Source organism: Hemitrygon akajei, chromosome 32, assembly GCF_048418815.1.
Source record: "Hemitrygon akajei chromosome 32, sHemAka1.3, whole genome shotgun sequence".
Lineage (NCBI taxonomy): Eukaryota > Metazoa > Chordata > Chondrichthyes > Myliobatiformes > Dasyatidae > Hemitrygon > Hemitrygon akajei.
The window spans coordinates 14,439,838-14,454,868 of NC_133155.1; the positions used below are offsets into that span (position 1 = coordinate 14,439,838).

The 15,031-nt window shown below is 37.3% G+C and overlaps 1 protein-coding gene across 4 annotated transcripts in view; it reads left to right on the forward strand.

The window, feature by feature from the left end:
• Positions 1-15,031, forward strand: part of LOC140719806 (protein argonaute-3) — a 126,745-nt gene that overhangs the window by 63,291 nt on the left and 48,423 nt on the right. For all 4 annotated transcript variants that reach the window (XR_012097008.1, XR_012097007.1, XM_073034702.1 and 1 more), the window contains exon 5: positions 7,069-7,205. Coding sequence is in view for 2 of the 4 variants with exons in the window: in XM_073034702.1 (XP_072890803.1) it covers positions 7,069-7,205 (137 nt within the window). In the remaining 2 variants the exon portion in view is untranslated. The remainder of the gene's footprint in view (positions 1-7,068; positions 7,206-15,031) is intronic.

Consider the following 15,031-nt stretch of genomic DNA (forward strand, 5'->3'; position numbering starts at 1 on the left):
TGACCTTCAGGTCACTAGACCAACGCCTTATCCGCTAGGCCACGCGCCAACACAACTGATACAACAGAAGTACATACAGTTGGGAAATGGCAAAAACTCGAAAGGAAATGAGAATGAATTTACTCCAGTGATTAAGGAGTTGTGAAATGATGCAAGTTCTTTTATCTTGCAATGCTTTTTCCTGTGACATAAAGCAATTAATTACTTATTTGTCAGTGTTTTCATCCATTAAAGTAAAAACCAGGAATAATTTTCTCTTTTCTATTGTAGTTTTCTTAATTGCCATATGCAGTAAGAAATTTGTCTGCTTCTGCCTACATTTTGTTAATTTAAGTGATTTAGAACCAATACAAGGAAATTTCAGTTTAACTAGCCTCTGTGAGATTGAAGCCTCAAACCAGAGGAAGGAGCTTTTAGAGTATAAGCTAGATATGCTAAAATTACAGAGTTGGCTGAGTGATGATTCAGGAATGCCAATGTCTGTACTCAAGAGATGTACTGATCAAGTGCTTAGATCTTTCTGTTTATATCTGTGCACAGCCATAAATGGCGAAATTCCCATGGAAAATAGTTTCCGTGCACTAAACCTTAACCATATACCATAGAGCCCTCTGGGGTTAAAAGGAATATTTTGACTTGGGTATATTGGTGACATAAAGTGTAAATTGGAGCATAGGATGAAGCCTTAAAGATGAATAGTCCATGCAACTATGAGAGGCAATAATCCATTAGGTTGGTCCCAGTCACAGTCTTGTAATAACATGCCAGCTTCCATTTGAATAGTGCTAAATCTTTCTGACATGACCACCAGCTCACCCTGGATGACCATTTTAGGTAGGGTGTCAAGTTTAAATCACTGTCAGTGAATCAGTTAAGTAATTTTCAAGCATCTGGCACCCAATTCAGGAGCCTATCACCAACAGTTTGATTCATGCCATCATTGGGGCATCTTGTGTTTTATCCTAATAAAAGTTCCATCACTGATTTAGGGGCATGCTTGTAGATCAAAGCAGCTAAGTTGATCCAAAATAAATTAATCCAGTTTTTACTCAGGTAATTAGTAATCGGGTCTCTAGTAGAAACTCTGCTTCTATTGGAATGAAATCGTAAGGCATGACAGCATGATACTTACATGCAAAATGAACTAAGTAAGAACTTGTAACTGTACAGCATTTTCACACTCACTGGCTACCCACTGTCTTAGCCTCCAGATGTGCGTCACAAGATTGGTGCAAGTAAGTGACGTGAAAGGTAGGCAGTAAGTGTGATAAAGTAATAAATAAATCAGAAAATTGGCATTATGGCTTAGCTTGAAGCTAAAAATAAGTAAATGATGGGAGTTATAAGTATAATGCCCATCTAAGATATGGAAGATCTGCTCCCATTCTAACTCCAGCTGTGACTGTCACATAAACACCTAAACTCCTTGCCAAATTCCTTGCCTGGAGACCAATAAAAGCTAATTCTCGGGGGTAAAATGCAATATTGAAGTAAACAGTCTTTTCCATTCATTTAAAATTGGATATGCAAAGATCTGAAGTTAGACTAGAGTGTAACCATGAAGCAGTAAGAGCTTTGTATGTTGGATCAAATAACCTTGTGCTGCACAATTCTGGCTCTTAAAATCCTCTAAGTAATTAACCATGCACTTGTTTCCTAAGATTTTTCCACTCGTGTATTGAAAATTTATTTCTGTGTGGGTTTGATGTGATGCGACTTGGTTAAAATGCCACTTAATTTGTGAAAATGTAATGGAAACACAAGTTTTTGCTTGTATTGTTGGGCCATTTTGGCTCCTTATCTTGTACTGTTCTTTCCATGTAGCAGTTTGTTCCTGTTCAATTAGATGACATAGCCATTGTCCTGAGAACTAAAGGATTTTTTTTTGGTTTGCAAGATCTTATCTGATAGTTACAACCTTTGATATATTTCAGAGTAAAATAACAACTAGCATTAATTGCATATAATAGTGTATCAGAGAACTTTAAAAATTATTATTATTATTATTATCATCTTGAACAAAGGCTTTTACATAACCATAATCGTGCAAATTGACCAGGTTTACCATTGTCACCTACTGCCCATTACACCATTGGCATTTAGGGCAAGCAGTGAAGTTCCTCCATTTCTGGCGGTGTTCATGCTTCCTTCATCATGTCAGTAGCTCGGTTTTCACTACTGTCAGTCATGCAAGTCCCGGGTGGAGACTCAGGAATACCATCGCACTCAGATGCAGAAGGATTCTTCATTGCTGTTTCTGTAACAGTTTTGTTTTACCGGTCAGGGTTGTTAGCCCTGAGCTGGACCCCCGAACCTGGAGGACCAGTGGAACATTCTTAGTCTGGCCTCTACCCGTTGACCTGTTTGGCATGGGTATAAAGCCTGTACCAAGGGCCAAAGCATAAAGCCCTGACTCCAGCCAGCATAGCTCTCTGGGTCATTGAGTCACACAAGCCTCCAAACCACAATAAGGTTGTGGTCCTCTTGAAGGTTACTATTATTAGCCAGCCATAAAATGAATTGGTAGTTCAGTAGTTACCAGTGATGTGTTCACTACTCCACATAGCACAGCACAATACTGTGTTTTAAGATCACGACAAAGAACAACTTTTCATTTGCTGTTAGACATTAAACAAGTAAATCTTTTGACAGCATTTTGATAACTTCTATTTTAAAATGCAAAGATTAAGTGATTTATTAATATTTTACTGCAAATACTTAATATTCAGAAAGCATGAAGTATAATACACCCTTGTTTTGTAAATCGATTCACTGCTCGGGTTTTATATGCTGTAGTAATTACTCTTTGATCTAACAATTAAATATGGCTATTAAAATTTTGTTTTTTTAATTTCAGTTCATTAATGTATTTGTAAAATCACACATGCTTGTGTTTTGTATATTAGGCAGGTCAGAACTTGAGCAGACAATTAATTCCATTTAATTCCATCCAGATGGAATTTGAGTAGTGCTGTGGTTTAATATACACACTCTGAATTTAGGTCAAATGTCAATTCAATTAGTTTCTTCCCCCCCCCACATTAAACATGTAAAAGGACAACTTTTTTTAATATAGTATTCTGTCTCTTAACCATTCTCTCTTTACAATTTTGGAATGATAAACTTATTCTTCCCTGTCATGCTCTGCTTAATTTCCTTTGCAAATTCTGATATTGGGAGTCTAGTTGAAGTATCAGCATATCACTCTATTGAAACGCTGATGTGTTTGTGATGTTTCATTCAGATCAATTCAACTTCCATTGAATCTCTTTGTTTATGTTCATTTAATTATGGATTTAAAACTAGCTGTGATTTAGCATTGGTTGGTAAATTTGAGTACAGTGATGGATAGTGTAAAAAGTGCACCTAAGTGTTTACCCCACACAAGATACTGGAGGAATTTGTAGCTCAGACAGCATCTATAGAGAGGTGTATATACACAGTTGACATTTCAGACTGAGTTCCTTCCCTTCATAAAAACCTGCTTGAGTTCCTGCAGCATTCTGTGTTTTGCTCTGGATTTCCAGTATCTGCAGAATCTTTTTTGTTGAAGTACTTACCCCTTTAGGTGTCCAGTGTGTCTCAAGGTCATTGTTCACTAATATAACATGACCTCAACTACCTATGGTCTAGATTATATCTGCACCTACCCAATCTCATAATGTAACGAGACCCATGAATTAATCAAAGGAACCTTGGTACCGTATTCTGATCTGCTGGTATCACACAGTTCAATACATAGGTCCCATATATTGACTAAGTAGATTTGATAGATGATCTAAATTGGTTTATGGTTCAGGCAGCAAATTTACAAATTGATTAGCATTTAATGTGTAAAAATACATCATCCAGTATCTGAAGTATATTTTACTATTTTCTTTCATGTTAAAATCTTTAATTTTGCTTAAACTGCATTATCTTTGAAGAAACAATTGGTCATCAAAATAGTTGTGCACTTCTTACGAGTTGAAAGAATGGGCGAAATCATATTGCCTCTGCTTTTCTAAGTTCGTCAAAAATATATAATTGTTTGTAACTAGCAAGCAGAAGCAATTAAGTATTAAAACTATCTCTTAATGTTCCACTGAGTTGAGAGTTTTGCATTATCTGCCAGAGCTGAGGCAATCCCCAATCATAAAGCTAGGTAAGTGAACTGACAGTTTAAGCCACCTGAATTTTGTTGAAATTCATTATTCATGATTTTGTCTTCATTAGTGTTGTTTTCTGTTCATTATTATTCCCTGTTCCTAATCTCTCCCTGAGAAGATGGTAATGAGTCGCCTCCCTGAGCCACCCCAGCCCTTAATAGAATGTCTTGCTAAGATAGTTTATAAGGGTGGTTGAGAGCCAGCAAAAGCTGTGCGTCTTCATTTATATTAAAAAATTCCCTATCCCAATCCCAAAGGGATTAATTGTCCAGATGGATTATATCACATCGCAGCCCTGGCATATCGCAATAACCAACAGACACAATTTAATCAACACAATGTTGCAACAAGGGTAATCAACTAACTCAGGTCGACGTAGTGGGGCAGCACATTCCCCTCCTAGTTGCACTCTATACTAACTTGGAAATGTGTTGCACTTCATTCAATTTCTCTGGGTCAAAACATCTTCTAACTCCCTATGCAACAGCAGTACAAGAGTACCTTCACCAGAACTCTCAGCTTCTAGAGGATAACGACATAGAACAGTGCAGGAAAGGGATGGGCCCTTGGGCCGACATTAGAGGATGGATAGTACATCATGGTCTTGCCATCGATTCCTCCATCCCAAAATGAATGGAAGACAAAACTTCCAATCCAGTCGATCAATAATTATCAACAAAGTGCAGACCATTGTGATAGATTCTAACTTTGACTCCTAGCTGACTGTCTGATTTGTTAAATGTATAGCTGAGTGGAAGTCACAGTCAGTACCTTATGTCCTTATTGTTCATCATGTTAAGCTTCATAACATCATTGGGTATATCAAACCATCCATACCAACATGTCTGCCACCCTAGGCCATGCTACTAATTAAAATGATGTACTCTGGTATGCAAAATTGGAAATAGAAATGGAATTGGATCATATTTCTTGATTCATTGATTTTTACTAACCATACTGAATTACCTACAAGCTAGACGCTTGATCAGGTATGTTTGTTACAGTCACACTACTGTGTTCCAAAGCTATGCAAATATTTTTCTTGCTTAAAGATAGAATTTCTATCATAGTTGAAGTATTATTTATTTCAACTTTCAGAAAGCAATAACCAATCATAAAATGGGTTATTCTATTAAGATTAACAGTAAAGAAGCTGATCTGTAATCTAGCCAAGATGGACATTTTTGTTGCAATCTCCTTTCTCTGAATTGTTGCGCAATATTTCCTATTAAGTAAATTGTTTTGAAATGCCATTTAAATAAGCAGACCACATTTCACTAACATTGAGAGAGTGATCTGTCATTCTTCCTTTGCAGATTGAGCTGGAACTGTTAGAACATTGCAAAAATTCTCAGTCCTCTCAGAATAATTCCCTGTGATCTTTTATATTCCATGAACAAGTTTCTGTTTGAAAGGGTAATCGAAAAGGTGGCTCCTCTTAATATGTAGAGCTCTCACAAATGTTACCCAAGAGAGGCAGGTTTGATTTTGCACTTGGGTCCTAACTTGCCACATGGTAGCCTTCCAGATTCAAGGAAATAATTTTGAATAATTAGTATTCAGAAACTGCAGTGTTGTGGATACAGCTCAGCACATCATGGGAGCCAGCATCCCCACTATAGACTCTGTGTTTACTTTTGCTTCCTCAGTATTATCACACAGCATTATTAAAGATTCTCCCCCCGACCCCGGTAATTCTTTCTTCTCTCCATCTTTATCAAATTTGGCTTCTTCTCTTTGAAGTCCATCTGCCACTGTTCTGCCTTCACAAATTATCTTTGTCCCTTAAATAACTTCCATATAATTGATACTAAACCAGCCCATAAGTAGCTGGTTAGTTTTTTCCTCATATATCATTTAATAATTGCCATGCACACTATTAACTTGATATTGGCTCAAAACCAAAACACTGCAGATGTTGAAAGTCTGAAATAGAAACAGTGAATCAGTGTCAGTGAATCAAACCAACTGACTTAGATTCTAGTCCACTAGGAATACAGATTTTTAATAGTAGCCTCATTTAATAATGTGAAATTTGCTATTTTCTATTCCAAGGGTACAATCCCTAAATGTACAATGCAGCTGAAATTGCTCCTTATAATACTGTTAATATTTTAGAGAGGAAGCAGTTAAATTCTGGAGATAAATCAAATCAATAATTTGTTGTGACCACCTTTTGCATTTACAACTACATCAGTTCTCCTAGGTACGTTGTGCAGTTTTATATGAAAATAGGCCGGTAGATTGTTCTAAACATCTTGGAGAACTGCCTCAGTTCTTCTACAGAAGTACGATAGAGAGCATTCTAACTGGCTGCATCACCGTCTGGTATTGGGGGTGGTGGGGGGGGGGGGGGGGTTGCTACTGCAAAGGATCAAAGTAACCTGCTGAGAGTTGTAAACTCAGTCAGTTCCATCATGGGCACTGACCGCTGTAGTATCCAGGACATCTTCAATATATTTAACATACGCACGCACACATGAGTTTTTCCCCGCTATTATTATGTATTGCATTGTACTGCTGCAGCAAAGGCAACAAATTTCAGGACTTCTTCTTGTGATCTTAAACCTGTTTCTGATTCTAATTCAGACTTTGGCTGTCTGATTTGCTTCTGTCTCTCCAAGTAATCCCAGAGAGCCTCAATGTTGTTGAGATCAGGGTTCTGTGGAGGCCATACCATCTAAAACATTAGAAAAATTCTGGTGTGCCTAAGACTGTTGCACACTGCTGTGTATTATAGCTTACTTTTGTTATATTCCTGGCTTTTGAATTTATTACTAGTCTTATAAAAAGACTTCGAGATGGTGTTTCTCATCTACCCATGCAAGGCTCATACTTATTTTTGTCAGTATTTAAGCAGTACCAGATAGAAATGGTGCATAAGGTCCCAGACATCTGACTTTAATTTGTATTGTTACAGGTACACCCCTGTTGGCCGCTCTTTCTTCTCTGCCCCTGAAGGGTATGACCATCCATTGGGTGGGGGTAGAGAAGTCTGGTTTGGTTTCCATCAGTCTGTCAGACCTGCCATGTGGAAAATGATGCTAAACATAGATGGTGAGTTGTGATTTAGTTATTAAGTTTAAATTCAGAAACTTCACGTTAATTTTGCTCTTGATTTTTCCTTTAGTGTTCGAATTAAGTATTTTTAGATTATCTTAGGAAGACAAAAAAAATGATGTTGGTAGCAAACTTGTTTCATGTTTCAGTAATTATTAAATAGATTTTGTTCTCTGCATAGCTGACTTTGAAACATTGAAAAGAAGTTATTTGGTGCCAAAACCTTAACCAATGACTTCCAAATTTACCCATTCAGCCGTTGCCTGTTCAATTTCCGATTTTCAATTCTCTGTTGCTTGAAACTTGTGTCGTTATCACCTAACGTAATTATCCATTGACTATGCTTGGTGTATCTTTTAAGAGTTTCATCTTTGCATTCAAACTTCCTTAGTTAGACTGGCAAGTAACATCCAGCATCATAGCCATCCAAGAACACTGGCTTGTGCATCTTAAAATCCCTTCATTGCTTTATTTGTGACAACTCTTTCAACCACATTGATTTGAAAGTTCTGAATTCCTCCTGCAAATAACTCCACTTTGCCATTTAAGTTGCTCCTCTTGGCCAAATTTATAGTCACTTTAAAAACTTGAACATTCTTATAAAAGGCTGTGCAGTGGTTTTCTACATTAAGTGCATATTGTTATATTAAACTTCGCATTTATTTTTCTGTCTCAGCTGTATTAGTCTTTGACTTTTACACTTTCTTTAGGATTAGGGCAGTATATGGTGTGTCATGTGTTTTTGTAAACCTTGTAATTGAGGGCTGTGGTTCTAGATACTAATCAAGGGATGTTAATTAATTAAAATGCATCACTATCTCTTGATCTTCGTGAAATGATGTCTGTTCAGAAGTGAGGACAGTTAAAACAGTCTCTTGAAAAGAAGCAAGTGCTGTGATATCAGGGGTGATGGGATCTGGCACTGCTTTTAAAACCTTACAGCACGGTGGCTAGCCGTGGTTACAGTACAGGTGACCCAGGTTCAACTCCTGCTGCTGCCTGTAAGGAGTTTTGTGTGCTCTCTCCATGGCCACATGGCTTTCCTCTGGGTGCTCTAGTTTCCTCCCACAGCCCAAAGGCCTACCATTTGGTTAATTGGTCATTATAAGTTGTCCCGTGATTAGGCTAGGGTTAAATTGGGGATTGCTGGGTTTTGTGGCTCGAAGGGCCTATTCTGCACTGCATCTCAATAAAAAAAAATTTTAAATCCAAACTCTCAATTAATTTTGATACTTATACACTCCTATTATTTATGTTTACATGTTCATCCTGAAATAGAATATGGATGTTGTTTTCGCTGTCCAAAAAGGCCTCTCTGAGAATTAGCAAAGCATCATTGCCCACCAGACACTTTTTCACTTTTTTGAGAAAAATATTCATATCCACAAAATGATAACTAGTTTTTACAGTCTATTGTTTCAAACAAATAAAATGAGTGTTATAGACTATGCAGATATCTTGGTTTGCAGATAACAATTTTCAAGTAGCAGTTACAAAATATCTTCATGCAACTTGTACAAGAGAAAATGGACTGGACTTTGTGACAGCAGCACGTCAACTTTAATTGTCACAGGCACAGGGAAAAAAGTTAAGACTTGTCTTTTATAGATCTCTGGAAAAATGACCGTATTATCCTAATTGTTAATGCAATAGAGTGCCATGGAAAGGATGCGAAGAACGCCAGCTACAAAGCTGCCAAGAACGGAATGTTTTTGAATGTCCTTGCCAATGGAAACATTTAAAAACAAATTTTAAAGTGAATTTAAAAATGATAAACTTTTAAATTACTTTAGTACAAGCTTTAATACAAACTCAACAGATTATATTGCACTACTTGTACTGTTGCAGCTAAAATGGGTACTTTCTGGGAGGGGGGGGGAAATGGGAAAATCCATGCTTTGTGTTCCACTGTTGGACTCCTTGTGGAGTTTAAAGAAGTTTTGGAACTTTACCTGAGCAGGGAGAACCCAGAGAGTTAAGTGCTGCCTTTTCAGGGCAGAACTGTTGACATTTCCTTGGGCCTATTACTGTTGAAAACAGTTATGATTTTGTGCTGTGTTATAAATCGAGTCAGTGCTGAATCTGTTGACTCTGAAGTGATCAATATTTAAAGATTTTTGCTGTCAACTTAAATGTACACCAGCTCTGATGTTGGAAGAGTTCTTGGGGACAAATTGCCAAAAAAAAAATTTGTTAGCAATTTCTTTCGAGGCAAATGCTGGATTTTTACTCCATGACTTTCTCAATTAACTAACCTGGAAATTCTCAGGATTGAGAATTACAGATGTGTATTCACACTTCAGTTCTGAATTTAATTATTGCTTAATGTTGAGTTCTATAAGGAAAGGACATTTTATTCTGTTATAGCCCTCAGAATAAAATGTCACTTTTTGTGAAATGGTTGGAACTGATGTTGATTATTTGTAATATATGGGTTTGTGCTGACGATAGGTGTCATAGATTTGGTTCTGAACTGAATCTGCCCCTTCATGGAGCACTGAAGAAACTATGGTTTAATTAAAAAGGTTAAGACCATAGCAGGTTATCTTTGTATTTGCAAATGAAGTGGTGGGGAATAGGTCTTCGTTATACAGACAAAAAAAAAACTGAGGAGCTACTGAAAAACAAATTTAACTGAGTAACGCAAGTTTAGGAGATTATGTTAGGATGTTATCTTATTGAAGTTAATTTCTAACTATACAGTGAATTTAGTTCCTCCAAAAGCAAAGAATCTAACAATTAGCAAAAACATAATTACAAAAAACATAAATATATTCTGTTAATTTCTTGAGGGATAAAAGTTGCCTTCTAATAAATGCAGGTGCTTGCATGGGCTTTTGGATGCTTAGCCAAATATTTTCAAAACCATAAATATTCCTTTATTGTGAAGAGTCATTTATTGTGAAAAGGGAAGTTGTCTTCCTTTATGTTCTTGTAGTAGAAAAGGTGCAAACTTAAATTTCACATATTTCCAGTAATTAATGTTTGAGGCCATAAAGTTAGTTTTACTCAATTGGACTTTGTATAAATATTGCTATGAAGTACTGGCACAGCAAATTCAACTAGACATTTCATTTAATACTAATGGAAGAAAATATTATTCCCTTTGCATAGTTACAAAGTTCTCATTGACGGGGAACTACTGAGTTGCATTCCTTAATTTTTTCAGGTATGTTTTAAAACATTAATGGCATGGAAGAGGTATAGGATGCAGAACCTACTAACACTGGAAATTTTGGTTGTCATTTTCACTTGTTCTGTAAATTAAAAAATACAGTATTCAAATAGAAATAACAAATGCTTAGTGTTGTATTTTAATATATTGTACAATAAAGTTAAAATGATAACAATAACAAACATTTATACTGTTTGCTTCAAGTTAATACAGTACATTAATAACTGTGGGGTAAACGTTTTAATTGAGGAGATTGGAACTATGTTTGTATACAACCAGACTCCTTTATTTCAAGCATCAAGCATTTAGCCTACTTCTAGGATGTGTCCGCTACTTAAGAGTGCACTGGTTATCTGAATTTAGCATTTAAAATTGACTAATCTTTTACAACTATGCATTTTGACAAATCTGTCTACCTCTTCTGAATCCAGAAGAAGGACTGAAACAGATAGGTTTGGATGACAGTAATGATTGGTGGAACTATTCAATTGAGTATGATTTCCAGGATTTTCTTCAACTGATGACTTACAAGCTGTTCAGAAATAACTGTCAGGATTATGCTGTCCAAATTCTGCACAGCATTTCCCTTTAACACATTATTGATTTCTTTTCAAACTAATTCATTTGATGAAGCACTTTGCAATATCTTTGAAAGAAGCCCATGAATCCGCCCTCAACCTGGCTTTTAATTACTTGTCCATATTGGCTGCAAATCATTAGCATCATAAGAGCACCATTCTGAATTTCCATTCCAAGTGACTAATTAAAAGGAGGGAAGAGTGTGGAACAGATGTTCATATTGTTATGTTCATACCCTGTGGTCAACCTCTTCAGAATTCATGGGAACAGAGGTTCTATGACCTTACTGCATGCTTTCCAAAAAAATGCAAGCAGAGCATCAGCAATAATGACCTTTAATTATATTCTTGAATATCATAGGCTATTAGTAATGTGTTATTCTCAAATGTAGGATGAATAATTGACCCAAAATCAATTACTTTATAAGTTATGTTTCAATATTTTGAGGAATATTTGACAAATAAAGCTAATCTTTAATCTAACTTTTGTCCTCCTAGTCTTGGTCTTCCCATGAAAAAAGTTATACCAATTCCACTCAAAAGCATGAAAATTTAATTGAAGTCACCTCTTACTTACCCTTTAATTCCAAGGAAATTAATTTTATCTTTGTTTAAAATAATTCAACCCTCAAAGACTAGAAAAATCATTCTAGATTATTGCTTTTTGTTCAGGGTCAAATATCCTTACCAAGTTTTGGTACCCAAAACTGCTCGGAGTAATCTTGGTGAGGCTAACTAGCCTTGGCTTAACTTGTGTTTTCTATGATTTCTGTATAGAAGTCATTAAAAAAACTTTACTTAGAAGGTGAATCAGAATCTTGTTGACATTTAAGATTGTCGTTGGTATTTTACAGAGATTAACATGCCACTATGTTAAGTTAATTTCTATGAAAATTTGTTTAAATATTGGGAATTTTAGATTTCATTTCTGTTTTGATTGTTGATGGGGAATTACCCTCTTGGAACTGTCATTTCTGTTGCGTGGCAGGGGATGGCTGGTGTATCTGAAACAAAGCATGTTTTATTGAGGAGTTTTTCAGTTATTTGAATGACTCACTGAAACTACTTAGCAAAAAATGAAATCAAGTCGGGACATGATGTAAACAAATCTCACTCATCCAATTGTGTACTTTTAACAAGTACATATTGCATTCTCTGAAAAGGAAACAAGATATCGATCTTGAAGCAAGAAAATGTTCTTTACATGTAATATTGTTTTCTCATCAACAGTTTTTTCTAATAACTTTATGGTGAAGGCATCCTGTTTTTCAAAGTTTTGAGTCCTGATATTCTTGATATCAGTCTTTAGAATGTAAGACACAGGTAATTAAGTCGCAATCTATGTTACCAACAAAAAGATATAAATTATATATATAATTCAGTGTAGCAAGATAACTTGTGTAAAACTGACTTCTGACGTATATCTCAAGAGCTAATGCTCTTTATACTGTGAAATTCTGAATTATCTCTGTTGGTTCCCTGGAGGTTGGCATTGACAAGTTCCTCAAATTTAGTTGGGCAGTTTTGCTGAGCAGTGAAGCGCATATAATTCGATATACCACACTGGGCTTCATCTGACTAATATATAAAGGAAGTACCATATAAATAGTTTTCTTATTTCAAAGCTGCCACACCCATTTAGTCATTGCCACCTCTTTGGCAAGTCTGTGCTTAAGCTTGTGGATATTATGTTATTTCCTCCCATCGAAACTGGTGTAGTCTTGTTATTTTTGTTCTGTGGATCTGTTTTAATTTTATATTAATCAGCTGATGTGTGTGAGGACGTGGAATCGATGGTTGTGAAGGGGAATATTGAAAGTGTGACTCATTCAAATGGAATGTTTCTGCAGCGATGACAGATATGTGGTTTTTCATTCCTTGAACCGCCGTTGTTCACTCAACCTTTCATTCTTGATTTTTAACACGGTTCAGTTTTTTTTAATTCAACATCATCAAACTTGTGAAAGTATATGAAAGGAAATTGTGGATGTTTTGAGCACACAGGCGTTGTATAGAAACCAATGTTATTTTCTGCCATATTGCATAACTATTTGATAATTTTGTGTGTTTAAGACACATCGATGTGTAACAGTTTGTTGTCATTGTCAGTGGGTGAAAGCATGTAGTAGTCTAATTGTTTAGTTTTCCCCCCTGCTACTTTGATGTCTGCCTCAGGGACCACATAAAGGCCAGCAGATTTCTGAAGACTAGTCAAGGGATACTTTCTGCAGATGCTTTCAGAGTCTGGCATATAGTTGTCTGTTAGTTGTGTATCTCTATGCGAGACTAACTAAATGATTTGCAATGCACTCTTTGTCCATGCTTTAGTTAGCGCAAGTAAAGTCAAGTCACTTTTATTGTCATTTCGACCATAACTGCTGGTACAGTACACAGTAAAAATAAGATGTTTTTCAGGACCAACACAGAGAAATCTACACTAGACTACAGACCTACACAGGGCTGCGTAAAGTGCACAAAAACAGTGCAGGTATTTCAATAAATAATAAACAGGACAGTAGGGCAAGGTGTCAGTCCAGGCTTTGGGTATTGAGGAGTCTGATAGCTTGGGGGAAGAAACTGTTACATAGTCTGGTCGTAAGAGCCCGAATGCTTCGGAGCCTTTTCCCAGATGGCAGGAGGGAGAAGAGATTGTATGAGGGGTGTATGGGGTCCTTCATAATGCCGTTTCCTTTGCGGATGCAGCGTGTAGTGTAAATGTCAGTGATGGTGGGAAGAGAGACCCCGATGATCTTCTCCGCTGACCTCACTATCTGCTGCAGGGTCTTGCGATCCGAGATGGTGCAATTTCCGAACCAGGCAGTGATGCAACTGCTCAGGATGCTCTCAATACAACCCCTGTAGAATGTGCTGAGGATGGGGAGTGGGAGATGGACTTTCCTCAGCCTTCGCAGAAAGTAGAGACGCTGCTGGGCTTTCTTTGCTGTGCAGCTGGTGTTGAGGGACCAGGTGAACACCAAGAAATTTGGTGCTGTTTACAATCTCTACCGAGGAGCCGTCGATGTTCAGTGGGGAGTGGTCGCTCCCTGCCCTCCTGAAGTCAACAACCATTTCTTTTGTTCACATTAAGAGACAGGTTGTTGGCTCTGCACCAGTCTGTTAGCCACTGCACCTCCTCTCTGTAAGCTGACTCGTCGTTCTTGCTGATGAGACCCACCACGGTCGTGTCATTGGCGAACTTGATGATGTGGTTCGAGCTGTGGGTTAGCAGAGTGAACAGCAGTGGACTGAGCACGCAGCCCTGGGGGGGCCCCCATGCTCAGTGTGATGGTGTTGGAGATGCTGGTCCCAATCCGGACTGACTGAGGTCTCCCAGTCAGGAAGTCTAGGATCCAGTTGCAGAGGGAGATGTTCAGGCTCAGTAGGGATGATTGTGTTGAATGCTGAACTGAAGTCTATGAACAGCATCCGAACATATGTGTCTTTTTTGTCCAGGTGGGTTAGGGCCAGGTGGAGGGTGACAGCAATGGCGTCGCCTGTTGAACAGTTGGAACGGTACGCAAACTGCAGGGGGTCCAGTGAGGTGGGGCAGCAGGGTCTTGATATGCCTCATGACGAGCCTCTCAAAACACTTCATGATGATGGATGTAAGTGCAACATCCATAGGCACATTTAGTCCACATTCCAAGCTATTCTTCTGTGGGTTTCCTATAAGAAATTGCACATCTGAAATGATTAATAAAGGGTTATTGAAAGTACATTCCTTATTTGGCAATAATTGATAACTGGTTCTGAAGTACTAGTTGGAATTAAACCATTGTCATATCTGCTAAGATCATGGTTTCCGCCTTTATCTGTAAGACTGACTTTATCCTGCTTTCCTTGCAGAAAGTGCAACCTTATAATCCAAGTGCCTCAAATAAATTGACAGGTGAGGGAGTTGAATTAACACATACAAGTTATAACTCAATCATGGATGGAGGTACTGTTAGATGAAGAAACCAGTTACAGCACTTAGAGCAAGAATGGGTGTTTTGTGTGACGGAGATTATAATAGTTTACTGATAGTACAGAAGAGTTATACAATTTAATGGGCATGCATGGAGCATTGT